This window comes from Rhinolophus hipposideros (genome assembly GCF_964194185.1).
Source record: "Rhinolophus hipposideros genome assembly, chromosome: 20".
Taxonomy (NCBI): domain Eukaryota; kingdom Metazoa; phylum Chordata; class Mammalia; order Chiroptera; family Rhinolophidae; genus Rhinolophus; species Rhinolophus hipposideros.
Window position 1 is genome coordinate 25,917,946 of NC_138066.1, and position 27,833 is coordinate 25,945,778.

The 27,833-nt window shown below is 56.0% G+C and overlaps 1 protein-coding gene across 6 annotated transcripts; it reads left to right on the plus strand.

Moving 5' to 3' along the window:
• TSPOAP1 (TSPO associated protein 1) lies at nucleotides 1-27,404 on the plus strand. Of its 6 annotated transcripts, none has more exons than XR_013991855.1 (33): nucleotides 1-1,189; nucleotides 1,954-2,061; nucleotides 2,340-2,468; nucleotides 3,050-3,229; nucleotides 3,748-3,933; nucleotides 4,244-4,357; nucleotides 5,129-5,206; nucleotides 5,298-5,381; nucleotides 5,637-5,726; nucleotides 5,912-6,034; nucleotides 6,289-6,393; nucleotides 8,513-8,563; nucleotides 8,961-8,981; nucleotides 9,825-10,029; nucleotides 10,564-10,736; nucleotides 11,965-12,080; nucleotides 12,358-12,467; nucleotides 15,039-15,869; nucleotides 16,033-16,184; nucleotides 16,539-16,916; nucleotides 17,001-17,240; nucleotides 17,498-17,680; nucleotides 18,257-19,208; nucleotides 19,688-19,787; nucleotides 19,883-20,034; nucleotides 20,634-20,802; nucleotides 21,206-21,250; nucleotides 21,640-21,672; nucleotides 21,846-21,949; nucleotides 22,035-22,106; nucleotides 22,346-22,456; nucleotides 23,122-23,183; nucleotides 24,910-27,404. XR_013991855.1 is itself a non-coding variant. In XM_081027447.1 (33 exons), the coding sequence occupies exons 1-32, from the start codon at nucleotides 905-907 to the stop codon at nucleotides 23,149-23,151; spliced, it is 5,601 nt and encodes a 1,866-aa protein (XP_080883573.1). In that variant the 5' UTR covers nucleotides 1-904; the 3' UTR covers nucleotides 23,152-23,183; nucleotides 24,910-27,403. The 6 variants fall into 6 exon arrangements, 5 of the variants coding, with proteins under 5 accessions (XP_080883573.1, XP_080883574.1, XP_080883575.1 ...); XM_081027447.1 differs by having other exon boundaries at nucleotides 18,257-19,099; nucleotides 24,910-27,403; XM_081027448.1 differs by having other exon boundaries at nucleotides 2,340-2,465; nucleotides 18,257-19,099; nucleotides 24,910-27,403.
• Nucleotides 27,405-27,833: the final 429 nt, after the last annotated feature.

Sequence of the window (27,833 nt, forward strand, 5' to 3'; positions counted from 1 at the left end):
TCAGCCCTCCTCCGCGCCCACCATCTCGAGGTTCCTGGGCTGTAAGGCCAGCAGGGACAGAGACTATGAGGCAAGCAGCCCACCGACCCAGGCCTCCTTAGGACCAGCCCGGCCGCCCAGCAAGCCAGAGAGCTAGAGAGCAGCAGCGGAGAGAACAGCAGGAGATAAAGGACCACAGCGGACTATTGGGGATCACCCCCCAGCAGCTCCTGCGGACCCTAGCCAGGCTGAGGGGTCGTGATGGATGGCCAGACTCACAGACGCTGATGGACACACAATGACACCGACGCACACACAGCTGCACAACACAGATCCTCAGATACAACCAATGACAGCATCACACACTGCCACCGCCCTGCAATACAGACCACCCCCCACACACACATAGAGAAACAACTGGTAACTCTGAAACAGGCACCGACAGTGACACACAGAACCACTACGCTCCCACCCCGGCACACACAAGTGGAGGCACTCATCCTCCAAACACATACATAAGACAGTGCTGACCTGCACACACAGACCTGGAAACACACGCACACCCTCACCCAGGCGCTGCTGGTGGTGGCCTCTGCACATCCTCCCAGCCCCCGCGGGGACAATCGCGCTCCTCCACACACTCTCGCACACACACAGCCACGAGCAAACATAGCTCACATACCCCAGCTCTAGCTCTAGCAGCCCCGACTCCTACAGCCTCCTTTGTGGGTGAGGAAGAACTCAGCCAACCTTGGATGGAGACCCGGTGAAGCCAAGAGGTCAGAGAGGAAAGGGTCTGGCCTGGCATGACCCTCGCCAGCTCCTTCACTTGGCTGGGTGATGTCCCCCGGCCCGGATCCTGGGGCCCCTTGGCAATACCGTGGAGCAACTGACACCCCTCCCACAGTGGGGGAACCCCAGAACCATGGAGCCATGGGCACTATCTGCCTGGCCGAGCTGGACTCCAGGCCAGGGGGGCGAATCTGGAGGCTCAGCCCCAAGCATTGCTGATACTCCGGCAGTTCTGCAGGTAGGAGAAGTAGGGCCTTTCGAGAGCTCCAAGCCCGAGGGAGCCCAGAGCCCCGGGCCTGTGGGGGACATTGACCCTGAAGGAACAGAAACTGGGCTGCCCAGCCCAGGGAAGCAAGCAGCGAGCTCAGGACCCAGCTGCCCAGCTCTGGGGGATGAGGAGGTGGAGGCTTTCAGTAAGGTAAGGGCGCTGTGGAGGGCTGGGCCTACGAGGTGGGGGGCCTCTCATCATGCCCTCCTGCCTGGGAATGATACGCAACCCCACTGCCCACCTCTCCTGTCCTGGCTGGTCTGTGGGTTCGTCTCTGTGACTGTCAGTCCTCCCTTCTTTGGGCAGGAATCTCAGTGGTTCCATTTTTTACCATCTGTCTGTCCTTCTGACTCTCTGCCTGTCTACATCTGTCCCTGCCCCTAGCCCCTCCCTCTGTTAGTCTCTCTCTGACAGTCTGTCTGTGTCTCCTCCTCCCTGAGTCTCTGTCCTTGGGGACTGGAGGATACTGGGGTATGTAGAGGTGTACAGTGGAATCAGAGTCCAGAGGAAGCAGATTCAGGGGAGGGGTCTCAGTGCTGAGCTGAGCCAGAGAGCACAAGGTTTGAGGTGGGTGTGAGCAGTCTCCTGTAGAAAATGGAGGGAGCAGGACTTTGGGGGGTACTCAGGGGCCATGAGGAGCCTGGAGGGGTGGGGATGGGAGCTCAAGCTGGCATTTCCCAGGAGGAGGTGAGCAGGGATAGGAAGAATTGGAGACTACTAGAGAGGGTCCTAGGGTTGGGGACACCAGTGTGGGCAGGGAGCCCCGTTCTCCTGGACTTCCTGTGCTCCACTCTGAAGGCTTGGCATGGGGGGAGAACCTGCTTGTCTCCATGTTTCCTTGGACCATAGCAGGAGGGCTCTGACTAGGAAGGGTGGGTTCCTGAGGCCCTGTGCCCTGTCCTTTCCCATGCCAGGGCAAGCTGAACATGGGCTTTGGGGACAGGCCCAATCTGGAGCTGCTGAGGGCCTTGGGGGAGCTGCAGCAGCGCTGTGCCATCCTTAAGGAGGAAAACCAGATGCTGGTGAGGTTTGGAAAGCGAATCCTGGGTCCTGGTTGGAGCTGGGGGTAGGCAGACTCAGATACCCTGGCCCTCTTCCTCAGTGTGCTCCTTATCCCATGTTTATCCATGTGGGAGCCACATGGAGGTGACATGATCCCTGACCCAGAGAGGGTGAAACTCTCCCTAAAGATGCCAAGGACCCCACCGTGAGCCCAGGGCTCTAGCTCATGGCCTGGACAGTTAGGATTGGGTCTGCCAGGTGCTCCCCACATCCCCTATTCTGGCCAACCCCTTGTCAGAGGAAGAGCAGCTTCCCGGAGACGGAAGAGAAGGTGCGGAGGCTGAAGCGGAAGAATGCCGAGCTGGCGGTCATTGCCAAGCGCCTGGAGGAGAGGGCCCAGAAGCTGCAGGAGACTAACCTGAAGGTGGTGAGAACTGGAGGCTCCTGGTCACTCCTTGTGTGACCAGGGAAGAGGGGAGCCAGGGCTAGGACCGAGGGGTGGGGTTGGGAGTCATGGACTCTTAGCATCCAAGAAAGCAGGAACCCAGGGGCCAAAGTGTCGGAAGGGCAGATGCTGACCAGGCTAGGAGGCTGAGGATTGATGGAGCTACGAGAGGGAGAGAAGGGTTGGGTGAGGAGTTCCTGAGCAGGCAGGGAACAGGATTCTGGGTTACCACGTGCTGGTGCTGGCTACAGCCTCCCGCTGAGCTCATCTCTGGGTGCAGAGCCTGTGGGGGCAGGGATGAAGACCCATCACAGTGGCAGCCCTAAATTAGCAGCGTCCTTCGGGCCTAAACTAGGATGTGAGGTTAACGCTTACAGTCCTGCTTGAGGATTGCTGGGATGGGTACAGTGAGGCTGTTGGTCCTCTTATGCCCCAGACACGGGGTAAAAGCAGGAGGCCACAATGCTAGGATTTATACTAACCCCTCCTTTGCGAGATGCTGATGAGTGGGAGAAGTGCCCCGGCCCTCAGATGACCACTGGCCTTATCTCTCCCCTGGCCAGGTGAGTGCCGCCGTGCCTCGTCCAGGGACCAGATTGGAGTTGTGCCAGAAGGCCCTGGCCCACCAGCGAGCCCGGGACCTCAGTGAGACAGCCAGCGCCCTGTTGGCCAAGGACAAGCAGATTGCTGCCTTGCAGCGGGAGCGCAGGGAGTTGCAGGCCAGGCTCACCCTGGCGGGCAAGGTGCGAGGAGGCCCTGATCACCCCATCCAGCTCAGCCCTACACAGGGCCACCAGCCAGGCTTGTGGGATGTGGACCGAGATGTTAACGAGATGCAAATGCAGCGGGAAGGTGGAGGTTGCTGGGGAGTAGTTCCCCTGGCAACGGCCCAGGTGGGAGCCGGTAGAAGACTGAACTGAGGGGGGCGGGGCCGTGAGTCCCAGACCAGGGAATTTCTGTGCTCCAGGCTTCAGGCGGTAGGCCAGTGGGTCTGGCTGTTTGAATCCACAAATACACCACACTTCGTGAAGCAATGTTCATAAGGTATTTAGCACAGTGCCGGGCACACCGTGAGCGCCCAGTGAAGGAGTCAGTGTGTACGTCTGCACACGGGTTAGAGGAAGCATGTGGCTGAACACTCAGGCACAGCTTGTATGCATGGAGGATGTGCACGTTCCCGCGCCTCTGAGCCCCTCCAGCAAGGGGACGGCGTGTGGTAGACAGGGGTTTAGGTCTAATCCCCCTCCCTGTCCCAACCCAGGAGGGTCCCCGGTGGCTCCACGTGCGGGACTTCGACCGGCTGCTGCGCGAGTCCCAGCGGGAGGTACTGCGGCTGCAGCGGCAGATTGCCCTGCGCAACCAGCAGGATCAGCCTCCGCCACCCGAGCCCTCAGGCCCCACTGCCCGGGTCAGAGCAGGGGCATTCGCCCCCGGGATCCCCGGAGAGGTGAGCACCGGCAGGTGTGCGGGTCTGTGTACGTGGGGGGGTGGTGGTGGCGGTTCCAGGATCTCCCCCTGAAAAGCGCTCGGAGCCCCGAGGGTCGGTGGTGGCGTGCGGACTCCAAGGGCTGGGGAGCTTTCCCGACCCCAGGGGCACGGTCCCCGCCCAGCCTCCCAGCGTTTGTACTTGCGCCGCGCCTGCCCCGGGGGTTCGGGGTTCGCCCTACGCAGGTCCGCGTCCCGCGGGGCCCGCCCCATCGCCCCTGCCGCCCTGCCAGTGGTACGGCCCGGCAGCAAATCCCTGGTTGCCCTGGCAGCCGCCCTGGGCCCAGCCCGTGCCGCCGCTTCCCGCAGCCGCCGTAGCGCGGGGACGCCCCCTTCAGCGCCTGCCTGGTCGGCCAGGCCCGGCCCCCGCTACCGGGGGGCTTCAGGTACGCGCGACCCTCACTGGGCGCCGGGCTTAGACACCTCCTGTCGCGAGGACTACGGACCCCACCCCTCCGGACCCCCAGAACTTAGAGATCTGGCTCCTCTCCATCCTCTCTCCTTGGGCAGCAGCAAGGTCCACCTCCTGGGAAGAGGGGTGGCAGAAGGGACTCCATATCAACCAAAGCCTCAGGGTATGGGGTGCTTTTCGCTCAGATTTTGCCCCTTTGCCTGGCCCAGGGAGAGAGACGCACTTCCCATCAAGACCTGGACTCCCCCAGGTTTGCACACATAAATGGGAAGTAAGACAGAGTGGGCTTGGGGGAAGCTGTAGGAGGGTCTGGCCAGGTTTGCAGCTCTAGGCCAAGCCCAGATATGGATGGTCCAGAACCCCTACCTCTGGGAACACTACATCCCTGGGGATCCAGGTGGCCTCCTAGTTCTCTGCCAGTCACTGAAGGACACCAGAACAGTTATTGAGTACAGAGCAGGGCTGCTGCTGGAAGAAGCTAAAAAGGGAAAGCTTTGGCCTGGATAAGGGGCCTATCTCCCAGCGCACACATGGGTCTCAGGATCTCGAAGCACTATGGCTGGAGGACGCAGAGGTGCAGCCTCTGCACTTTCCCATCAGCTGGAGATGATGGGAGGGGGTGGGCAGACAGCACCTTGCCCCTTCCGGGGCAGAGATCTCTTTGCTGACTGTGAGATGGGCTGGGGGCAGACTGCCCTGGGGCCCTGTTCTCAGGTGGCAGCCCCCTGCTCCTGGGCATTTCCAGGCCACGCCCCAGGAGGATGTGGAAAACCCACCTGTGGTCCTAGGGGAGCCAGAGAAACCACAGAGGATTCAGCAGCTGGTAAGTCCCAGCAGAGATCAAGGGCTGGAGGAGACCTGTTGTGGGCAGCTGTGTCTTCCTACATGAGGAGCCCTCTGTTCTGACCCCGCAGGAATCAGAGCTTAGTAAGAAGCGGAAGAAATGCGAGAGCCTGGAACAGGAAGCTCGAAAAAAGCAGAGGCGATGTGAGGAGTTGGTGAGCTCTGGAGTATCTCCCAGAAGCCAGCTCCCCCCCACCCCCAGACCAGTCAGGTGGTGGGTTCCCTCTCAGCTCTGCTTTCATCCATCTTACCCTCACTTTTTCACCTGTGCTATGGGGTTCTCCTTTCCTGGCTGATGTAGTTTCCAGGTGGGGGAGGAAGACCTTGTCGGGGAGGGCAGGGTCCTCTGTGTGGGGAGGGGAGGAATGTGGGTGCTGGGCCCCCACCCCAGAGCTCCTCTGGTCTCTTAGGAACTGCAGCTGAGAGAAGCCCAGAATGAGAATGCCCGCCTGGTGGAGGAGAACTCTCGGCTCAATGGGAGAGCCACAGAGAAGGAGCAGGTAGCCTCTCTGCCCAGGTGCGGTGGGGCCTGGGCTCCTGCTGGTCCCTGGTCCCTGGTGAGGGACTGTCTTCTCCACCCCCCGATCCAAACTGGGCCAGAATATGAAGGGTACTGTTTCCATGGTAAGGGAGCTGGTGAGACAGGGCTCACACATCTAGCTCCCTGCCATTCCCCCATCTCCAGGTGGAGTGGGAGAATGCAGAGCTGAGAGGCCAGCTCCTGGGTTTGACGCAGGAGAGGGACTTGGCCCTTCGCAAGAGCCAGGGCCTGCAGAGCAAACTGGAGAGCCTGGAGCAGGTGTTGAAGGTGAGAGGGCTATGGAGGTGGAGGGAGGGTACTGGTCTCTGGCACAGGGAGAAAGTGGGACAGTAGAATATGCCCTTTGTGGGGCACTGAGGTCTGAGGCTGAGTCCTGGACCACAAGTCCTTTTCCTTTTGTAGTGTCAGTTTCCTTTTTAAGGGTATCTGGAACACACGGTGTCTGAGGCTCCCTCATCTTAGATCGTCTGCAGAAATGGTGCACTGGGGTTCTGGTTTTAACCCAGGGTCTTGTGTTTCAGCACATGCGGGAGGTGGCCCAGCGGCGGCAGCAGCTGGAGGTGGAGCATGAGCAGGCTCGGCTCAGCCTGCAGGAGAAGCAGGAGGAGGTCCGGAGGCTGCAGCAGGTGGGGGCAGGGTTTTCATGGGGCAGGAATGAGGGAAGGATGGTAGGTTGCTGGACCTCAGCTTAGTCTAGTCATCCACTTATCCAATGAGCATTTACTGAGCAACCACTGTGTGCCAGGCGCTCGGGGACAGTGGTAGGCAAAGACCAGGTCGCTGACCAATCATCAAATAAGCATATCTGTGAATGAGATGATCCCAGTCACTGAGGGCACAATGGGGGAAGAAAACAGGGTGATGTACCAGTGACTGGGGTGAGGTGATGGGTCATTTTAGAGAGAGGTCGATGGGAAAGGTTCTGTCCTTAAGGACGGAAGCCAGCTGAAGAGCACTCCAGGTAGGGGACTAGAAATGCAAATGTCCTGTGGCAGGAAAGAACCTGCAAATGTCGGTGTGGCTAGAATGTGGTAAGATGGACAGAACAAGCAGGAGCAGGCAAGAGCCAGATCACCTTGGGCCTAAAAGGCTGTGGAAGTAGTTTGGATATTTTGCTCTCTGAGTGGTTAGAAGGCTGTTGAAAGGTCCCAAATAGGGTGTAGCATGATCTGACTGATTAATTTAGACAATAACTGTTATGGTGTGGAATTAACCCCTGGTTATTCACAAAAGGTGAAAGCATTGACAGACTCTACGAAGGAAGTTTTTATTAAAGTTAGGGCAGAGAGAGAATGCCCATGGCAGTGTCCAAAGATGATGGCTGCCTCTGGTAGTAAGGAGAGAAACACTGGCGGGGGAGTGTGTGTGTTGGGGGGTGGTCGCCGGGGCCGAGTCCAGAGTCTGAGAGTGGACAGTTGTACTTAACTTCAGATTAGCTTTTTCTTGTATAGGGAAGGGGGAGTCAGGCAGGCAGGTTTGAGGGCTGACATCCTTCCTGAGGTCTGGTCTGTTTGAAGACGATGTTATCTCTGGACTCTGGACTCGGACTCAGTCATAGCAGCCTGGGACTTTAATGCATTACCAGTAAAAACTGCAAGGGAGTTGTAAATTCGATTCCAGTGTCGGGGCGCCTGAGGATTAAGAATTTGCTCTTTTCCAGGTTAGGATGTTGTTAATAAACGAGGTATGGGTAGCCTTGAGAAAGGGAACAGAGTTCTTCAGTTAATCAGTGAGGGGAGAAGCAAAGAGAAAATAGATGAGTACCAGGGTGGATCAAACTGCAAACAAACTAAGTCTAATTAGAGGTGGTGAGATAGGAAGCCATGCAGTGAGTCAAACTGCAAACTAGCTAAGTCTAACTGCATGACTGATTTACTGAACTTCACCCTTACAATAACTTTGGCAGCACTGTGTGTGGTGAACTGCGGGAGTGGGCACGGAAGCAGCTGTTGGGAAGCCATCAGGTGTTGGGACTCTTGCAGGGGCCGGGGTGGGGGGGCGGTGATGGCTGTCTGGACTAGGGTGCTGGCAGTGCAGGTGGAAACAAGTAGACTGAATTGAAGGTATATTTTGGAGATAGAATCCACAAGACTCCATGGATTCCAGTCATGGAATGACAGTCCCTGCTCTGTCACCTATTTGCTGAGTAAACCTTGATGGAGGGTGGGCTTTTCACTCGCCAGGGGGTGAGGGATGAAAGGGCAACAGATCTGAGAGGTAGGACATCCTGAGTCTGAATTCTGTGTTGGCCAACTTTGGATTTTGTGGTAAACATTCAAGCAGAGATGTCCATAGACAGCTGGATCTATGAGTCTGGAGTCGTGGGGAAGTTGGTCTTGAAGACGTGTTTTGGAGTCCTTAGCGTGACCAGAGGGGCCCGTTGGGAGAGAGTGAAGAGTATAAAGTGAGCCCAGTAGCACCCTCACATTCAAAGGAGTAGAAGGCAGGAGCAGGTAAAAGGGGCTGAGAAGGAGTGCCCGGAGAGGAGGGAGGAAAACCGGAGGGTAGATATCCCGGAAGAGAGAAACAGTATGAGGCCCACCTGTCCTTGACGCCATTGCCTTCTGGTAGGAGTTTGGGAGGAAGGAACCCTCAGCCTCCACCTTCCCAGTGTCCCTTCCATCTCCCTCTCTCCCACCCGTTTCGTCCCTCCCCTCCCTTCGACCTATTCTCCCTTCCACCTCCCTCTCTCCCATCCCCATTCCTCATCCTTCCCCTCCAGCTTTTGCCTCCTCCCACCTGTAGGCCCAGGCAGAAGCCAGGAGGGAACATGAAGGGGCCGTACAGCTGCTGGAGGTAGGTCCCTGGAGGTGTCCACTAGCAACACCAGCTTGGGGGGAAGCAGGGGAAGTTCAAAGAGACCTGGAATGGACTGTGTGTGGGATGTGGGTTTGCAGGAAGAACCCTTAAATGCTTCAGGGCCTAGACAATCCCCTCCGTCATTGGCCTACTTCTCAGGCTAGAGCACAGCCAGGCAGGGGTTCCTGGGTCTGGTGGCTATGGTCTCCCATTGCCACCCACCCCCAGAGGCAGCCTTCACCTTGAAATACCCTTCCATTTAGGAAGTGGTCAGTCAGTCCAGGGAGCTGACCAGAGGGTGTCTACTTGGGTCCATCTCTCCCTCCCTCGCTGGGTAATTACCCACAGGGCTCAGGGTCTAACCTCTCCTCTGTGCTTTCCTTTCCTGCCACAGTCTACCCTGGATTCCATGCAGGTACAGCCTCCTGAACCCCTACCTCCTGGGCATGTCCCCTCCTCCACTCCCCTCCAGGCCAACTGAGCCACATCTCCTCCCTCAGGTCCACATGGTCCCAACTCTCACGTCCAACAGAGCAGAATGTGACTGAGAGCAGACCTGAGAATCTGGAAATGTGCTGGGTTCCCACAGGATGTGTGGGCCATCTCCTTGCTCCATACTTGCCACTGTGCCTGGCAGACATGGGGCCTTCCCTCCTCTAGGACCAAGCCACTCGGCCCATGAGGCAGTTCATCACTAGTCTAACCTGTGATCCTCTTGATATTGGCCAGGGGAGAGCCCCAAATGTTGGGACTCTGGATACCTGAGAAAAAATCTTGAGTATTGGCTCATTCCTGTCACAAAGATGTCCCTAGCTCCCGATTGGGATCTCTCTGGGGACCTCTCTGAGAGCAGGGATTTGGGTCACTGACTGGGAAGGTGACAAGCAGCAGAGCTAAGAAAACTCCTGAAGTGCTACTGGCTATAGTGATGGGGATGGGAGCCATCCCTTTTGGTCTAGAAAGCAGCCAGAAGCAGGAAGTACCACTGCCTGGGGGAGAGGGCGTGCTGAATGTGAGGCAGGCCCCCCCCACCTTCTCTGGGGGAGGGGGAGGGATGAAGATGACCCACAGCTCTAGGACTTTACCCTTAGCTCAGACACCATTAAGGGCAATGGGGCAGCCAGGCTGATGGCTGGTGCCCAGGCCTGTGGGCTGGGTGATGCAGTCTGCAGCCCTGTGTGGGGCTGTGTGGAGATAGCACAGGCTGGGACTGGGCAGCTTTGCTGGGTCTGGTGGCTCATGGAGGGTCTTGGCTCAGGTCCGGGTTCGAGAGCTTGAGGAGCAGTGCCGCAGCCAGACAGAGCGCTTCAGCCTCTTGGCGCAGGAACTCCAGGCCTTCCGCCTACACCCTGGCCCCTTGGATCTGCTCACCTCAGCCCTGGGCTGCAGTATCCTCGGGGACTGCCCACCACCTCCCTGCTGCTGCTCTATCCCCCAGCCCTGCCGGGGGCCTGGCCCCAAAGGTAAGGTAGACCCCCAGTGACATTAGCCTGGAATCCCCCAGACCAAGATCAGAGAGTTCAGGGTCAGAGAAGGCTAGCAACTCACCCAAAGTCACATAGCAAGTTAGAGTCGGGCCTGGAGTGGCTGTCCCAGACTCTGGCCCAGGCGTCTCAGGCCACTAGGAGTTGGGTGCTAGGACTCAATAGCAGGCAGTGTGGGCTTGTGAAGAGTCGGGGCTGGACGTCAATCAGATCTGGTGGTCCCAGCTCCAGTCACTTAAAAGTCTATGTGATTTTTGCTGCTAAACCTCTGTGGGCTGTGGTTTCCTAAGCTGTCGGAAAGGAATAGCTCCATGCACCTCATCAAGCTGCTCTGAGGATATGTGAAATAATAGTGTAAATTGCCTCCACTTAGTAAGTTCTCCCCAAGTATTTCCCTTCTTTTAAGGAAACCCTGCAATGAAGGGCCTGCCCCCATACCCAAGTGGCTCCATCCTTGGTCCCTGATCCCTCCTTAAGCCACAGACCCACACCCCTGTGCCATCTTCTCTTTAGACCTTGACCTCCCGCCAGGCTCCCCAGGGCACTGCACCTCAAAGTCTTCTGAGCCTGCCCCTGCCATCCTTGCTGGGGTCCCTCGAAGGATGACCAAGAAGGCAGAATCTCTCTCCAACTCCTCTCACTCTGAGTCCGTCCACAACAGCCCCAAGTCATGCCCTACACCTGAGGTCAGTGCAGGGGAGGGGCCTGGGGTCTGCCTCTGTCTTGGGGAAAGGGGAGGGGAGGTGGCCTTGACATATTTGGGGTCCCCAGGACTTGGGTAGATGCTGGCCTATGCAGGTCCCACATTGGGAAGTGGAGCCAGGCCTTGGGAGAGAAGGACCTGTGGATTCTTCCTAGTGGGCAGGGAGCTCAGGTGGAGCCTATCTTGCTCTCCCGTGCCCTCTTGCAGGGCCTACCTTGGGGCCACCCAGCCCCACCCCTCTGGGGCTCAGAGAAGCCCTAGCGTCCTGGGCTGGATGGAGGGAGACACTTTGGCACCAGGATCCACATAATGAGACTGTTCGTGAGAGTGTAGCAGAAGCCATGGGTGCATGAGAAAGAGCACAGGTTCTGGGATTCAGATCCCAGCTTTGTCTTAGGCAAGACCCTTTCTGGGCTTCGGATTCCTTGTCTGGATTTTGGAGCTGATGAAACTTGCCTTGTAAGTTTGTTGTGGGGATTACATGAAAAAATATAAGGAAAGTGCCTCACACGGTGCAGAGCACACGGTAAATGCTTAACATATGGCAGCTATTGTTATTACCGAGTTCTTGGGTATCACTCACAACTCTTCCAATCACTTCTTACCTCTCTGTACCTTCCAAACTCCAGAAAGTGGAAGGGGCAGGACAGGAGCAGCCCTACTGTCCAAGGTTGTGGAAAGTGGTAGAACCCAGCCCGGGCCTCTACTGCCCCCTTGTGGGACAGAACGATGGTGCTGGCTTTGGATGTCGTGGTGCAGGTTTGGCCTTGTCTTAACTTGCTCGGTATCCTTCTCTCAGGGACTTCTTAGCCCCCTCTGCCTCCTTGCGTTCAGCTCTTTGTAGTTCTGGTGCTTTGCTGCATTTTTACCTTAAGGAGACAAACTGCCATTGGACACACATCCCATAACAGTGTGGCTGGTCACCTCGCCGATGGGGAAAGTGGTCTTAGTTCCTGGGCTGGTGCAGTAGCAGTCGGGATTTGAGGAGGTTATCCCCTTTCCCTCTATCCAGGGCACCTGGGCTTTTCCAGGACCTGCTGACTCACGTACTGATTTAGAAAACAGCAGGGTTCATTGCTGTTGGTCTTGTCACACGCCCTCGGTTTCCCTTCTCAGAGCAGTGGGTTTTCCTCTGGCTGGGCCTAGAAACCTGCTTGCTTTGCCATTGGCCCTGGGTCCTGGAGAGGACTGGCCTTTCTGTTTTCCCACAGGTGGACACAGCCAGTGAGGTGGAAGAACTGGAGCCAGACAGCGTCTCCCTGCTCCCAGCAGTGCAGGAGGGCAGCCAGGGAGGAGCCAGGATCCAGGTCTTCCTAGCACGCTATAGGTAGGCCCCTCACTCCTGCTCCCCATCCCCTCCCCCAGCATTTGGGGTGTTTGGGAGGAAGGGGCCAAGTGAAGATGGAGGCCTCTGGAAATGGTGGGGTTGGTATAGGGATTCCCAGTTGGACTTGTCCTCTTAACCCAGTTGGGGCAAGGTGAGCCCATTGAGTGCCCCACTTGGCTAATGGTGGACAACCAAGTCTCCACAAAGGGGAGAGGAGATGGGACCTGGACATAGGATGTAGGTCACTGTCCTCCTCCTCTTCTGTGTCTCCCGGCAGCTACAATCCCTTCGAGGGCCCCAATGAGAATCCAGAGGCAGAGCTTCCACTTACTGCTGGCGAGTATATCTACATCTATGGCAACATGGATGAGGACGGCTTTTTTGAAGGTAGGAAGGTAGTAGGGTCACTCTGTTCGTTCCTCTGTTTTTAAGCTTCTCTTCCCAAAGATCTCCACCCGTTGGAGATCCCCAGCATGCTCAGCCCACCATAACTTTTCAGACTCAGCCAAAAGGCAACAGAGACCTGACAACCTGTGGGGAAAGAGAAAGGAAGGGACCTGGGAAAGGGGGCAGCCAGTGTGAGGGTCTGTCCCAAACAGGGCAGGACAGGGCCTACCACAGTCCAGATAATGCACAGTGACACACAGAATTTTGGCTAAATTCACCTTTGTGCTGGTAGACAGGGCACAGCAGTGTTTAACACTAGTGACACTGAGGTCAGGCATGTCACATAGGTCTGATGCTGGACTCCAGTTGAGTGTGGGGAGGAGGAATCAGGGTCCAGAGCCAGGAAAGGGTGTTAGCAAGTAGTTAGCAGGTGTCAGGTCCCAGGCTTCAGGGCATGGGCTTCAGGGAAGCTCTCTAGTGCCTGTGGGGAGACCAGGCAACTGAATCAGATACCCCGTTACTGAGACTGGCTGACAGGGCAGGGCCTACGGAAGAAATGGCCTTGGGACACTCCCAGGATGGCCCTGGCTGAGCACCAGACTATATTTTTGTTTTTATAAAAAAACCCAAAAAGCCAGCACCTTTTTTTTTTTTTTTTTGGAGGAGGGCAGCAGAAACATAAATATTAACTAACCAAAAATTACTAGAATTTGAACTATACAATCTGGGGTAGAGTTAAAGGCATGTAGACAACTGGGTGTAGGATGCCGTATTCCTCATGAAATCTTAGCTCGGTGACTGCTTCTTTGACATCTGGTCCCACCTGGACCTTCCTCAGTGGCATGAACTACCTGGTTTGACTCCAGCCCAGGCTGCAGCCTCAGCCTTTCCGCGCTGTGAAGGCTCCGACTTTTAACGTCACGGTGTTATGGTGTTAGTGTTTATGTTAATTTCCTAGGGCTGCCATAACAAATTACCACCAACCGGGTGGCTTAAACCAACAGACATGCATTCTTTCACATCTCTGGAGGCCAGAAGTCTGAAATTAAGGTGTTGGCAGGGCCACATGCCCTATGGAGGCTCCAGGGGAGAATCCGTTCTTTGTACCTTTCAACTTCTGGTGGTTCCAGGTTTTCCTTGGCTTGTGGTACCTTCACTACAGTCTCTGCATCTGTCATCACATGGCCTCCTCCTCTTCTCCCAGTGTCTCTCTGTGCATCTCTTCAAAGGACACCTGTCATTGGATTTAGGACCCACCCAGATAATCTGGGATGAGCTCATCTCAAGCCCCTTAACTTAATTACATCAGCAAAGATGCTTTTTCCAAATAAGGTCACATTCACAGAATCCAGGGATTAGGACATGGACATATTTATAGAGGCAACCATTGAACCCACTGTCGTGTTTATATGATCTAATTTATTGAAAGGCCCTGCTGTTTCTTCTTCAAGTTTCCTTACCTTTTAAAAAAAATTTTCCTCTTAACCTAAGCAGACAGAGAGAGTGTTGGGGAAACTCGCAGGCCCTCTTACAGCTCAGACCTGCCTACAGGCACCCTCTGCCCTAAGCCCTGATCCATGTTTTCCCTGCTCCTACGAAGGCACAGCAGCCACCAGCTCATCTGTTCCCTGGGGATCTTTTTCCTTCTCCCAGAATGGCTTGATTTCTTCCTTCCCTGACATCCCTCAAACAGACAACAACAAATGTTATAATACTCTATTGTCAGGTGTTCAGGGGAACTGGTACAAAGTAACAGAACTTCCCTTTGGTCACTGCCTGGATTGACCACCAGTCATGCTCCTAGACCCAGGCCTGCTGTGTGTCCCATCCAGCTAGATCCCACGGGAGACTCTTTTCTTTGGCACTGATGTCTTTTGTCTCTCAAGATTCTTTTCCTTACCCTGACCAGGTAGTGCTTCCCTCTTCCTTTGAAGGTGAACCTCTTCCTTTCCCTCAAAAGGAAGTTGAGGGGCGCCCCGCCCCCACTCCTCAGGCCTGTATAATATGGAACTTTTCAGACGTACAGAACAATTAAAGAATAATACAGTGAATACCGATATACTCACCACTTGCAATCAACAAGTGTTCACGTTTTGCGTATTTGCTTTATCTATATATAGGTGAAAAAAGACGGATGACTGAAAAGCAAGTTGTAGACATTATGACAGTTTACCTAGACATACCTCACCAGGCACCTTCTCAGAGCAAGGACATTGGCCTATATCCTGGCAGCAGCAGCATCACTTGCAAACTGGTTAGAAATGCAGAATCTCAGCCCCACCCAGGCCTAACAGAATTAGAATCTGCATTTTAACAAATCTCCGGGTGATTCATGTGCACAGTAAAATTTAAGAAGCTTTGTCCTGTCTAACCACAATACTGTTATCACACAAAAATGAACAATAACCTAATCCAGATCTTGACTTCTCTTGTATTTGCAAAGCACTGACAGGTAAATGTTGATTTGAGTCTAATGTTTAACATCACCCACTGACCATTTCTAAAATGCACTTATTGGACTGGTTTTTCTCTACTTCCTCTGTTTCTTCCCCTTCCCTGCCCTCCTGCCAGGGGAGCTCATGGATGGCCGAAGGGGCCTGGTCCCTTCCAATTTTGTAGAGCGTGTGTCCGACGACGACCTCCTGACCTCCCTCCATTCGGAGCTGGCTGATTTGTCCCACAGTTCAGGCCCTGAACTCAGTTTCCTGAGCGGAGGTGGGGGTGGCAGCAGTAGTGGGGGCCAGAGCAGCGGGGGACGCAGCCAGCCCAGATCGAAAGAAGAGGCTGCAGAGGATGAGCTCAGTCTGAGCCCCCCACCCGAGGGCCTGGGCGACCCCCTTGCTGTGCCTTACCCCCGCCATCTGGCCGTCCTCAAGCAGCTGGCCCACAGCGTGGTGCTGGCTTGGGAGGGACCTCCTGAGCAAGTGGAGCTACGTGGCTACCATATCTGCGTGAATGGGGAGCTGCGTCAGGCCCTGGGACCTGGGGCACCCTCCAAGGCCGTGCTTGAGAACCTGGACCTGCAGGCCGGGCCCCTCCATGTTTCTGTGCAGGCCCTGACCAGCCAGGGCAGCTCTGACCCTCTGCGCTGTTGTTTGGTGGTGGGTGCCCGGGCCGGAGTGGTACCTAGCCAGCTGCGGGTCCATCGGCTGACAGCCACATCTGCTGACATCACCTGGGTGCCCAGCAATAGCAACTTGGCCCATGCCATCTACCTCAATGGGGAAGAGTGTCCCCCTGCCCTCCCCAGCACCTACTGGGCCACTTTCTGCCACCTGCGGCCTGGTACACTCTATCAGGCACGAGTGGAGGCTCAGCTCCTACCTGGAGGGCCCTTGGAACCAGGCTGGGAGAGGCCAGAGCATCGGGCTGCCACCCTGCAGTTCACCACACTCCCAGCAGGTATGCAAGCTTGAGTAGTGACTGTAACACCCAGCAGGCCAGGCTGTGGGTGATGGCGGAAGGGGAGACTGTTCTATCTGCATTTTCAGGGAAATGGCAAAGTGGTCTGGTATCTCCGGTGTGCGTCCTGCATTACTGGTCTTGTGCCCCCTCCTTCTCCCAGGCCCACCTGATGCCCCCCTGGATGTGCAGATTGAGCCGGGGCCCTCCCCTGGAATCTTGGTCATCAGCTGGCTCCCAGTAACAATTGATGCTGCCGGCACGTCCAACGGTGTCCGGGTCACAGGCTATGCCATTTATGCAGACGGGCAGAAGGTATGGCCTGGAGACTCTGTCCACCTGTATCGTGGGAGCAGGAAGAGGCCTGTGCTCTTGCCATGCTCAGAGGCCTGGTCTCAGCCTGGCAGAGAGGTGTCCCGCCCCTGGCATTTGGGTACTAGGTAGTGGATTGGCCAAGAGCATGGGCTTTGGTAGCAGTTGATTTGGATTAAAAAACAACAACAAACCTCTCCACCACTGAAGCCCTGTGGCCAGAAGGATTAAGTGAGATGAGGCGTGCCAAGGGTGTAGCACAGAGCCTGGCAGAACGCTAGCCGTTGTCGTCGTCGTGTCCTCACACTTGGCCGTCTCAGCTTCCCTTTCCCATTCTGTGCTCCCTCCACCCTGCAGATCATGGAGGTGGCCTCCCCCACAGCAGGCAGCGTGCTGGTGGAGTTGTCACAGCTGCAGCTGCTGCAGGTGTGCAGCGAGGTGGCCGTGCGCACCATGTCACCCCATGGCGAGTCGGCCGACTCCATTCCGGCTCCTGTCGCCCCAGCCCTGACTGCAGCCTTCCTGCCAGCCAGGGTGTCCTGCCCCTCACCACGACCAGGCTCAGAGGCCAGACCACCCCTTGCTCCAGCCACCCCAGGGCCTGGGGACCCCAGCTCCCCTCTCCAGCGCCCTGAGCCCCAAAGAACTCGAGAGCCCCCCGGGAATCCCCCAGCAAGCCCATCCAGAGAGACACCAAAAGGATCCCAAGAGAAGCCCCCAGCACCTTGCTCCCAGGTACCCTGCTGAGGAGGGGGGAGTCGGTGGAGGCTGGGAGAAGGGCCTGGGACTTGGGCTCTTCCTCAGTGCCTCCCATTCCAGGAGGAAGCTGGGGCAGCTGTGCTGGGCACCTCAGAAGATAGGCGGGCCAGCGAGCCAACTGTGAGTGAGAGAGCTCCTGGCCCTGCGGCTTCCTCCCTGGCCCAGGAGGAGGCCGAGTGGACCATGGGAGAGGCCAGCCCGGCACCCTGCTCCACCCAGGGAGCTCTGGCCCCGAAGGCGCCCTGTGCTGAGGCCTGCCTTGGAGGAGACATGGGGTCTGGGCTGAGGCCCAGGGCTAAGGTATAGGGTTGGGGACACACTGTGCCATCTCAAAGAATCAGGGCATGCTTCCTTGATTTCTTTGTCATTTCATCTTCCCTGATTTCTTTCTCTTTTGGTTCCCGTTCTTCTCCCCAGCCCCCACATTGTGCGTAACCCCATTTGGGATGTGACCTTCTCTCCCTCGGCCAAGAGACCTCTTTCCTTCTGGCTGGGGCTGACCCTGCCAGAGTGCACCCCACCCCGCCCCTCTCACTGCCCTTCCCCCTCTCCTGCAGAAGGACACGGCCGAGCTCGGGATCCGTCCAGTGAGCTCCCTTGTGGACCATGGCCGCAACTCAGATCTGTCAGATATCCAGGAGGAGGAAGAAGAGGAGGAGGAAGAAGAGGAGCTGTGTTCCAGGACTTGCTCTTTCCAGAAGCAGGTTGCTGGCAAGAGCATCAGGGAGAATGGGATCAAGGTAATGGGGTATGGAGGGCTGGTGGGGCCTAGACCTCGGGTTCCAGGGGCCTCTGCCCCATGTGTCAGCAGCTGCTCCAGCCGCCACTGAGTGCCAGCAACATTCTAGGTGTGTGGCCTGGGCCCCGTCCTAAGCAGGGATAGGAAGTGGCTCAGGATTGGCCTCTGCCCTCCTGGGAAGAAAGGGGAGGATAAGAAGCTCTTTGCTGCACCTTCTTCCAGTCCAGCCCACCAGATGCAGCACCCTGGCCATCGGAGATCCTTGTGTTGGGAGCTACTGGGGAAGGGGTGGGGAGGCCTTTCTGCTGTTACTGGCACAGCCTGCTCCTGTCCCTCAGGGGCCCGAGCATTGTGCGGCCTATGCCTTGGGTATGTTCCCTCATTCTTCCTCTGCCTGCCCTGGACATGCCATGTGACTTTGGGCCATCGCCCTCTCTGGTCCTTCCTCTTGGAGGAAGCTGAGGGAGGGCTAAAGGGTTGCTTGCAAGCCCTGCCCTCATTTGAGGGCAAAGATCACAGCTCTCTCCTTTTCCCATGGACCTCTCTTCCCTGCTGCCCTCCTCCCTCCTGTCCCCAGCCCCAACACCAGCCCGAGCCCTTCTGTGAGACTGACAGCGACGAGGAGATTTTGGAGCAGATCTTGGAGCTGCCCCTCCAGCAGTTCTGCAGAAAGAAGCTCTTTAGCATCCCCGAGGAGGAGGAAGAGGAGGAAGAGGAGGACGAGGAGAGGCCAGGGGCAGGATCTTCTTCCCGAGACCGCAGCCCGCCTGAGCCTTTGTTTCCCGGGCTGGACTGTGATAGCACTCAACCCCAAGGACCGGGCCCATGTCCCTTGTCTCCTGAGCCCTCCAGTTCCGGAGGCCACCTGGAGGATACAGCCGGACTCGTTGGTGGAAGCAGCTGGAGGAGAGGAAGTGGCTCTACCGAGAAACCCCCAAACCGCAAGCGGTCCCCAGATCCCCGTGAACACTGTAGCCGCCTTCTCAGTAACGGCGGGACCCAGGCCTCTGGACGACCAGGCCCCACACGGGAGAGGGGCGGCTCCACTGTGGGCGAGGGCACCAGGGGTGGACCAGAGGCTGGTGGGAGAGGGGGCCTGTCCCCCTCCCAGAGGTGCCCACGTGGCCGGACCCCAGAATCTGGCCTGGCCAGCTGCCTCTCCCCCAAGTGCTTGGAAATCAGCATCGAATATGATTCTGAGGATGAGCAGGAGGCGGGCGGCGGGGGCATCAACATCACTAGGTCCTGCTGCCTCGGAGATGGGGAGGCCTGGGGCACAGCACCCATAGGAAGGCCCAAGGGGGCTGTGAAGGCGAATTCAGGCCCCAGCCCCTACCCACGCCTCCCGGCCTGGGAGAAAGGGGAGCCAGAACGGAGAGGCCGCAGTGCGACTGGCAGAACCAAGGAGCCAGCCTCCCGGGTCCGTGCCCACTCCCACCCTGGGCAGCCCCCTACCTGCTGCCGCCTGGTGGCTCTGCTTGCTGCCCACCAGCCACTCCCATTCCACGCTGCCGCCTCCATCAGCAGAGGTGGGGCTGGGCCTCCGGGCTCCCTCACCTGCCTCCTCCCACCCACATTCCACTGCTTTGCTGCTTCTGCTGATTGGAACTGGGAAGCACAATATTCTGTTATCATTAGTCACCAGTTGCCGCCAGGCAGCCCCCTGCCTATGGGCTGAGTGGCCCTTTCCTCTGCTTAGGACACTGACTGTGATGGCCAGCTGAGAAGAGGCCCTCCTCTCACACGCTCTTTGGCCAACCTAAGCTCTCATCTTAGTCCCCTCTACTGCACACATCTAGGGTGGCTGGAGCTGGGGCCTCCCATCCTGCCCTTCGTCTCCAGCAAGGTTGGGCCAAGGCTCCAGGAGAGGAATGTTGCGTCCCTGCTCTGCTGTGCTGCTTATGCTGACGGGGAAGAGCTGGGGAGTGCGTGTGGGGTTCTGCCCCGCTGAGGTGCCCGCCAGAGGGATGGTGTGACACTTTTACTGTCTGTTGCCCTCTCTTTGCAGGCACCAGAGATTGGGGAGCCCAGAGGGCAGGACAGCTCTGGGCGGAGGGGCCTCCTGCGGAGAGGGGGTCGGCCCCCCAAGCCAGGCACCACTGAGTTGGGTGAGCACCTGATGAGGGGTTGGCTAGGCAGAGGGGGCCTTTCCTAAGGCCTTCGCCAGAGCTTATTGTTGCTTTGTCTCCCAACCCCTCCACAGCCCCTCCGAGCAGCTCCCCAGAGGTGCTGGCTTCCCAAGACCTACCTGTCCGGGTGTTTGTGGCTCTGTTTGACTATGACCCTGTGTCGATGTCGCCTAACCCTAATGCCGGGGAAGAGGAGCTCCCCTTCCGGGAGGGCCAGATTCTAAAGGTGACTCACTGTCTGTGGACTCCCTCGTGCCTCCTTTCCTGCACTGGAGGGAGGTATCAGAGCCATGCAGGGGCGAGAACGCATCTTCTAGAGCCAGATGATGTAGGGTTGCCACTTCTAGCTGTGTGACCCTGAGTCCATGAACTCCTCTGGGCCTCAGTTTCCTCCTTGGTAAAATGGGGCTAATGTTAGTGTCTGCCTCATAGGGTTGTTGGAGGTTTTACATGATGTAGTACCCATAGAGTACTTCAGCTGCCTGGCATATAGCACAATAGAACTGCTGCTGTTAATGTGACAACTTTTATTATACTTCCAAGTGTTTATGAAAGGCTTTTGCTCTTGCTCTGAGGTTGGGGAGATCTAGTTGGGGGTGGGGCAGGGGAATGGACGTGCATATAGTCATGATAACACAGAAAGGGCTGTTTTCTCTCATCCCTCTGACTCTGATTCTTGGCCCTTTCCCCCTATTTCCTGTTCCACGGCCCACCAAAGATAGAACATTCTCCTGCAGTTCCACGTGCGGTGCTGTGGGGCTCAGAGCCTGGAGCACGGGGAGCTAACTGAACTGGCCTTCTGAGATTCCTGGTCTTTGCCTCCAGGTGTTTGGGGACAAGGATGCCGATGGCTTCTACTGGGGTGAAGGTGGGGGCCAGACGGGCTACATCCCCTGCAACATGGTGGCGGAGGTGGCGGTGGACAGTCCGGCGGGGAGGCGGCAGCTGTTCCAGTGGGGTCATTTGTCCTCAGATGTTCTCCCTGAGGGCTCAGGTATGGCCTGCCGCTGCCCCTCACCCACACCCCGCCATCCTACTTACAATTCAACTCCCTTCTGATCTTTGTATTTCGGGAGAAGGGAGAATTGGTGTATCTGGAGTAGCAGGATGACTCATTTATGCAGAATCTAGCAGAGCCTCTGGGGCCTCCCAGAGACTGAGTCCAGTATGGCCACAGCAGCGAGCTCGCCATATGGTGTGAGATCTGCTGCAGAGGTGTATTTTGGATCCTGGGGTTTGGGGGTGGGAGAGGGGTGCCCTTCAGAAACCTGAGTGCAGGAACCCTGGTGCGGCCCTATGAGGAGATTCCAGAGTCACTGTCCTATTCCCTGCCTCAGTTTCTCTTATGTCTACTTGCCTTCCTGAATTAGGGAATGGTCTCTTTCTGTATTCCACAGCCCGCACAACTGGGCCTCCCCCCAAGCCCCGCCGGTCCAAGAAAGGTGGGTGACATCTCCCCTTCCCCTTCAGGGGCCTGTGAGGATGAATGGGGGTAGGGGGCACTGCTTGGCTTTCTGGGGAGACACATGTAGGGTTCTGAGCAGGGAAAGGGAATAAGAGTAGACCTTCACTATATCCATCCCCTCCAGGGGGAAGCTTCATTTTCATGGGGATGAAGAGTGGTTTGCCAGGACCTCTCTTCCAAAAAGCACCTGACTACATAAATTCCGTGCGACCTGGAATAAGTCACTTACCCTTTCTGGGCCTAAGCTCACTACGCAAACCAAAGGGCTGGGCTCATGTGCTCCCTGAGTATGCTGGTCCTGCTTCCCTTGTGTGAGGCTGAGCAGGGATGTGAGGGGAGGGGCCCTCACACATGTTCTCTCCACAGCTGAGTCAGAAGGTCCTGCCCGGCCTTGTGCAGGTGAGGGGCCATCCCTGTGCAGGGGAGACTGGGGAGAGAGGTAGGGTGGGTGGCCCCTCTGGGGCTACAACTAGTTGGGGAGGTGGTAAATAGGGGGTCAACAGGCCTCCATTGCATAGTATGGGGTGGGAGGTCTAGAGAGAGTCCAGAGTCTTCTCCCCTTCTCCCTATAGGTCCCCCCAAGCCAGTCTCCTCTGCCAGCCTGAGAGCTCCCCACTCCATGGTGGCTGCATTTGACTACAACCCTCGGGAGAACTCCCCCAACATGGATGTGGAGGTGAGGACCCTCAGAGCCCAGCCAAGGGGGGTGGTGGTGGCAGGGCCTCCTTGGGCCTGACACCTGCCTTTCCATCTCTCCATAGGCAGAGCTGCCCTTCCGAGCAGGGGACGTCATTACTGTGTTCGGGGACATGGATGATGATGGCTTCTACTATGTGAGAACATTGGGGTGGGGGGTACCATACCCCTTCTCACCATATCTTTCAGAGAGGGCTCTCCCAGAGCTGGGGAGAGAATGAGCAAGGGTTCCTGACGGACACCTGGAGGAATGGACGGGTCACCTCGCATGACAGAGTTGTTGACCTCAGGCTATTCCCCCAGGGGTTTTGGAGTCAAGGGGGATGGGGCTGCGGCCTCTTTCCTGGTCTCAATCTCACCAGCATCTCCTCCCCAGGGGGAACTGAATGGACAAAGGGGCCTGGTTCCATCCAACTTCCTGGAGGGCCCTGGGCCGGAGGTGGGCAGCTCAGACAGGGAGCCTGGGACACCCCAGGCCGAGAGTCAGGTCAGTGAAGAGCTGGGCTCCCAGCTCAGCATTTGGGTCTCTACCCTGCTGGTGTGGTGGTGGGACCAGGGCAAGGTCGTGGGAGGGCCATGGCGGGTGATGAGCCAGGTGAGCAGTTGTCCAGGCTGGAGCTGCTGAGTTACCGCCAGAGGGCGCCCAGGGAGGGCCAGCTCCCTCCCAGTAGGTACCCCCCTCTGCAGAGGGGTGATGGCTGTGAGCCTGACCCAGCCCATCTGACCGAGCTGCTCACACCCAGGGACTGACACAGGTGAGGGAGCCCTGCCGACAAGGACCCCTAGGACTCCCACACCTCTAACCAGTCATAGCTCCAGTTTCAGGGCACCCTGCTGGATCTCTCTGTCTCCTGGGAGCCTTTTAAAGCCAGTTAACCAGCAAGGCCCAGCTTCCTGGGTTCCCGTGCTTAGAGCTCGCCTCTTCTTGGGGTGGGTGGAGTACAATTAAGCTCCAGCTTCACAAGGCAAGGAGAGGGTGAGGAGGCCAGGCCCATACCGGAAAACGCTGGACTTCCACCTGCAGTAGTTCCCAAGGCACAGGCTATGCAAAGGAGGCCCAGCCCCTGTGACCCAGCAGCGACCTGGTGACTGGGCGGAGAGCATGTGGGTCTGTCTGTAACCCATCTCCTCTCTTTGTTCCCTGTTCTTCAGAGAATGAGGAGGAGAAGAGTCCAGTGCTAGATGGAGATAGATATACGTAGAGAGAGCAACATGTAAGTGGGGTCTAGCTCTGATGTCCATGTGACCCCCACTCCCCATGTCACCGTAATCAGACAGCATGCCAGAGCTGACCTGACTTTTCCGCTTTCTTCCAGGGAATGGGGGAGGGTGATTTTGCTATGAGCCAAATTTGGGAGTAGGATCACCCCTCCCCTTGCCTTTGGGCAGTGCCAGATGTCATAGGAATACATGTCATCTTAGTATGTAATGTCCCATATTATTTGACTCCTCATATTCTATAGCATATGCTTATAGAATATTATGTGACGTCCGTATTATGACTCATCAGTGTATTCTGATACCATATGACTGGTATTACAATATTATGATTATTATTGGTGACAGAAAGATGACACTGTACTGCCACCAATAATAATAGTATTGCCACCCTTGTTCCCTACATCATGACCTGTTAGGAGATCAGATGCATGATTTTACTTCCAACTCTCCATTTCATCTGCTGGAGGAATAAAAGGGGGATTTAAACAGTTGGAGCCCATAGATAACCCCACATCATTCGTCTCTGGGGCTCAAAGCTCAAAGACCCCTTCTGTTTGTTTCCCCAGCAACCCCTCCCTGCTGGGCTATTGTAGAAGGAGCCCTGGGAGGGAGTGGGAAGGGCCTGGGTCTCCTGGCCAGCCATCAGCCCTGGCTGGTTGACAGTGGGCACTGTAACCTCTTGGTGCTAGCAGAGCTCTTGGTGGACAGGCCCTGCCCCATCACCAGGGCCGTAGTGAGGGCAGGCTCCAGACTGGGCACCCAGCTCCCTGCCTCTGGTCTGGGCTCCCTGGCTGACGCTCACCAGGAGACTGCCAGGCTCTGGTGGCAAGTGGAGGTTTGAAAAAGGGAGTGGGGAGTAGGGGGGTGAGGAACATGGAGGCTGGCAAGACCTGACTGAGCTATGCCAGGGACAGGAGGTCATGGTGGAGGATATGGGATACGGGGGCTTGGGGAAGCTTCCTGTTGGCTCTTCTGTTTGCCCAACCCCTGTCCTTAGGCCACTAACAACAGTGTCTGCGTGGGCCTGTGGCAGAGGGGCCACTTACGGTTGCAAATGGAGCTAGGAGGAGATTCAGCAAGGGAGAGACGTAAAGGAGGGGCTAGGGTAGCCTCTATACTTGTGATGAGGGCTGAGTGATGCCTGACTGTCTCTGGCCCCAGGCTGCTCCCAGGGGCCATTCAAGGAAGAGTCCTGATCTCCTCCCCATGGGGTGGGCACTGGCTCCACACCTGAAGGCCCCAGGGCACCGCATGTGCTGGGCTGGAGGACATGCTCCTTGTCTCTGAGGTGCTGCAGGAAGCACCTTCCCTGGACGGGACGGCTCCCTCTAAGCAGTCCTGGTCCTCGCTCTTCTTTTGATGAGAGGGGATGACATGAGGGAAGTTGGGGCACCCATCCCAAGGATCAGGTCCCAGTTCCGCCAGCCCTGTGAGGAGACCTAGAGAAGGGGAGGGGCTTGCCCAGGTCCCCAGTGAACAGAAGCAGAACTGACTCTGCCTTTGTCCCTTTGGATTCTCACCTCAGTGCTCCCTCAGCATCACTGTTCTCAGTGGCCTCTGTGCTCTGCGTGTGTGGGGAAGCGGCACAGTGCTGGGGCTCTGGTTCTTGACCATGGCTCTGACATGGGGGACTGTAGGCACGTGAGGTTGTGGGATAAAGGAGTCAGGTTAGGGAAGGGAGTCGGGCCCTAACTTTGTCTGTTTTCTCTCACATTCCAGGACTGGGCCAGCTCAATACATGGGCCCCCAGTGCTGCCAGGCTGGCCCTGTGCCCCTGGGCCTGGCAGCTTCCTTAGGATGCAACTGGGGGGGCCACAGGGCACAGGTGAGAAGGTGCGAGGTCTCTTCTCCAAGGGGAAGCAGCTCCTCAGGATACTGGGCTCTGGGAAGAAGGAGTGACGCCGTGGCCCATCCTGCAGGAAGAAGTGGCCCCCCGAGGCCCCCAGAGCACTGTCCTGGCTTGGGGGAGATGGGGGAAGGCCCTGGACTTCTGTTCTTCTGTGTTAACACTGTGGCAATTGGAAGGGAATCAGAGATTCAGTGAAGGTCTTGAGGATGAATCCTCTGGATAGGCACCTTTTTCTTATAGGCGGGAAAACAGCCCCAGAGAGAAAGTAACTCTGCCAAGGTGGCTGAGCACCACCTCAGTCACAGAGCCAGAACTAGACCTGGGACTCTTGACTTCTAGTCCACTCACCTAGGCCTGGTTTCCCACCATGCTATACTAATCTCTTCTCTGGCCCTTACCGCTCCCAGGACCGAGGACCCTAGGGGGAGAAAGGGGCCTGGTCCCTCTGATGGCTGTCCTGATCATGTCTTCCCTCCCTTGAAGGAAAGTTTGCACTGGATTGTCCCCAGTCCCCTTCCCACGGGAAGGCGGCGGGGCCATGTATATATATGTACATACTCAGTGCCTCAGTCAGCTTCCTCCATCTCACTTCCACTGCACAGGCCCAGGAAGGAGAAAGGCCATGCCAAAGTGGGCCTAACCCTGCCCCCAGAGTGCTCCACCGCTCCCTGCCAGCCCAGCCTCTGGCCCTCGGTGTGTCCCCAACCCCAAAGACCCGGGGGCCAGCAGGCAGAAAGCAGGAGTTGGGTTTGCCTTATTTTGATCATCGGATTCAATTTCTCTTTTGCATTGTTTTCCTCTGGCCCCTGTGTCCAGGGCTAGGGAAAAGGACAGATTTATGCAGCTATTTTCATACATTCCCTGTTCAGAGTGGGGTAGGGGCTCTCCACCCGTACCCTAACCACCCATCCCCACCCTCCTGCTGGGTGAGTGTCTCTGCATGTTTCCTTTGCTGTGGTGGGAGATTGTTTGAACCCCTACTCCCACCTTGGTTTCCAGGGGTGAGGAATGGTGGGGACATTTGTTTAAAAAGACATTTTATTATAATAAAGTCTATTTTCACAAAACCCATGCTGGGCTTTCACAAAACCTGGGGCAAAGGACTCAAGGGGCGGGTCCTGCTGGGCTTTTGACTTGACCTGAGAACCCAGAAGTTATACTCCAGGGCGACTGGGGCAAAACTAATGAATGGCAAGAAGACCAGGCAGTTCTTGAGAGGAAGGTTTGGCAGCTTCCTGAGTCCCTCCTCCCAGGGCCAGGTGTTTGGAGTTGGGGCTGGGTCCTGGAGGGAGCAAGAGACCTAGACAAGAGGAAAAATAAGACGAGAGAAGGCACATCCTGCAGTCTTGATTTCCCCTCTACCAAATTCATGGAAGTAATAGATGTAAGAACCACCAAACAAGCAAACACCATGTGTAGTTCTGCTAGAAAGCAAGAAGGTGTGGGAGGGAATCTTAGTAGACTAGAAATGGCAGGATTCCAGAAAAGACAGAAACAGATGGGAGATCATACTGAGAAGTCTCCAAGCAGGGTGACGCGGGGAGTTCTGCACATTGCTCCAGGCCTAAATGTGGCACAAACAGCAGAAGAGACCCGCATGGTGAGCTGGGGTTCCATGTGGGGCAAGCAGGTCTATTGACTTGGGTGCATTCTCCCCGCCCATGGGCCAAGGGGCAAAGGTGAGGATATCTGCCTTTAGATGAGAACAGTGGAAGTGGCAGCTTGGATCAGAGCCCAGGTGGCACTTTAGATGGCTGGCAGCAGCTGGCAGAAAAGAGAAGCATCACTGCCCAGGTGAGAAGCCACCAAAGTGCAGCACATTGTGTCCCCCTTGGTCTCAGGGAAACCCACCAAGTCAGCAGGAGCTCCCACCCGCCACCTCGCAGGGACTCGCAGCTACTAAGGCAAGGACACAAGAGTGAACAAACAGATCATTTTGGAAAGAAATGACATTTGAGCAAGGTTGAGTCTTCTGACCTATGAACACAGTATATCTCTCCATTTATTTAGGTCTTTAATTTCTCTCAGCAATGATTTGTAGTTTTCAGTCCGGATTTTGCACATCTTCTGTGAGATTTATCTCTAATTGTTTAATATTTTTGATGCTATTATAAATGGTATTGTTCTTTTCAATTTCAATTTCTGAATCTTTGTGGTTAGTATGTAGAAACACGACTGATTTTTTAATTTTGGCCTCATATACTGCAGCTTGACCAAACTCACTTATTCTAGTAACTTTTTTGTAGATTTCTTAGAATTTTCTATATATGTTACCATATTACACATAAACAAAGACAGTCTTAAATCTTCCTTTCAAATTTTGATGCCTTTAATTCCTTTTGCTTGCCTCACTGTACTGGATAGAACCTCCAATACAATGTGAAATAGAAATTAACAGGAGTAGACACACTTGCTTTCTTCCTGATCATAAGGAGAAAGCATTCAGTCACCATTAAGTATGATGTTAGTGATATATGTACATATTTTTTGGTAGATACTCCATTTTAGGTTTGGGAAAGTTCTATTCTTAGTTTGCAGAGAGGTTTTCCTTTCTTTTTTTTAAATAATCGATAATGGATGTTGGATTATGTCAAATGATCTTTCTGTATCTAATGAAAGATCGTGGTTTTTCTTTCTTAGTTATGACAAATTTCATTGATTGATTTTTGAGTGTTAAACCAACTTTAACTTTCCTGGGATAAATTCCACGTGGTCATGACCTGGGAGGAGGATGAAAGCCTGTTTCCTAGTTCGCGCCCCTCTCGTTGAGTTTGAGGACTATGCACAGGGCAAA

What these genes read in the sequence shown, in the direction of transcription:
- TSPOAP1 (XM_081027447.1), top strand. Translation starts at nt 905, where the DNA reads ATGGAGCCATGGGCACTATCTGCCTGGCCGAGCTGGACTCCAGGCCAG. An exon ending in GAGCCACAGAGAAGGAGCAG is followed by an intron (nt 5,727 to 5,911) that starts GTAGCCTCTCTG and finishes CCCCATCTCCAG; the next exon opens with GTGGAGTGGGAGAATGCAGA. An exon ending in CCGGGGGCCTGGCCCCAAAG is followed by an intron (nt 10,030 to 10,563) that starts GTAAGGTAGACC and finishes TCTTCTCTTTAG; the next exon opens with ACCTTGACCTCCCGCCAGGC.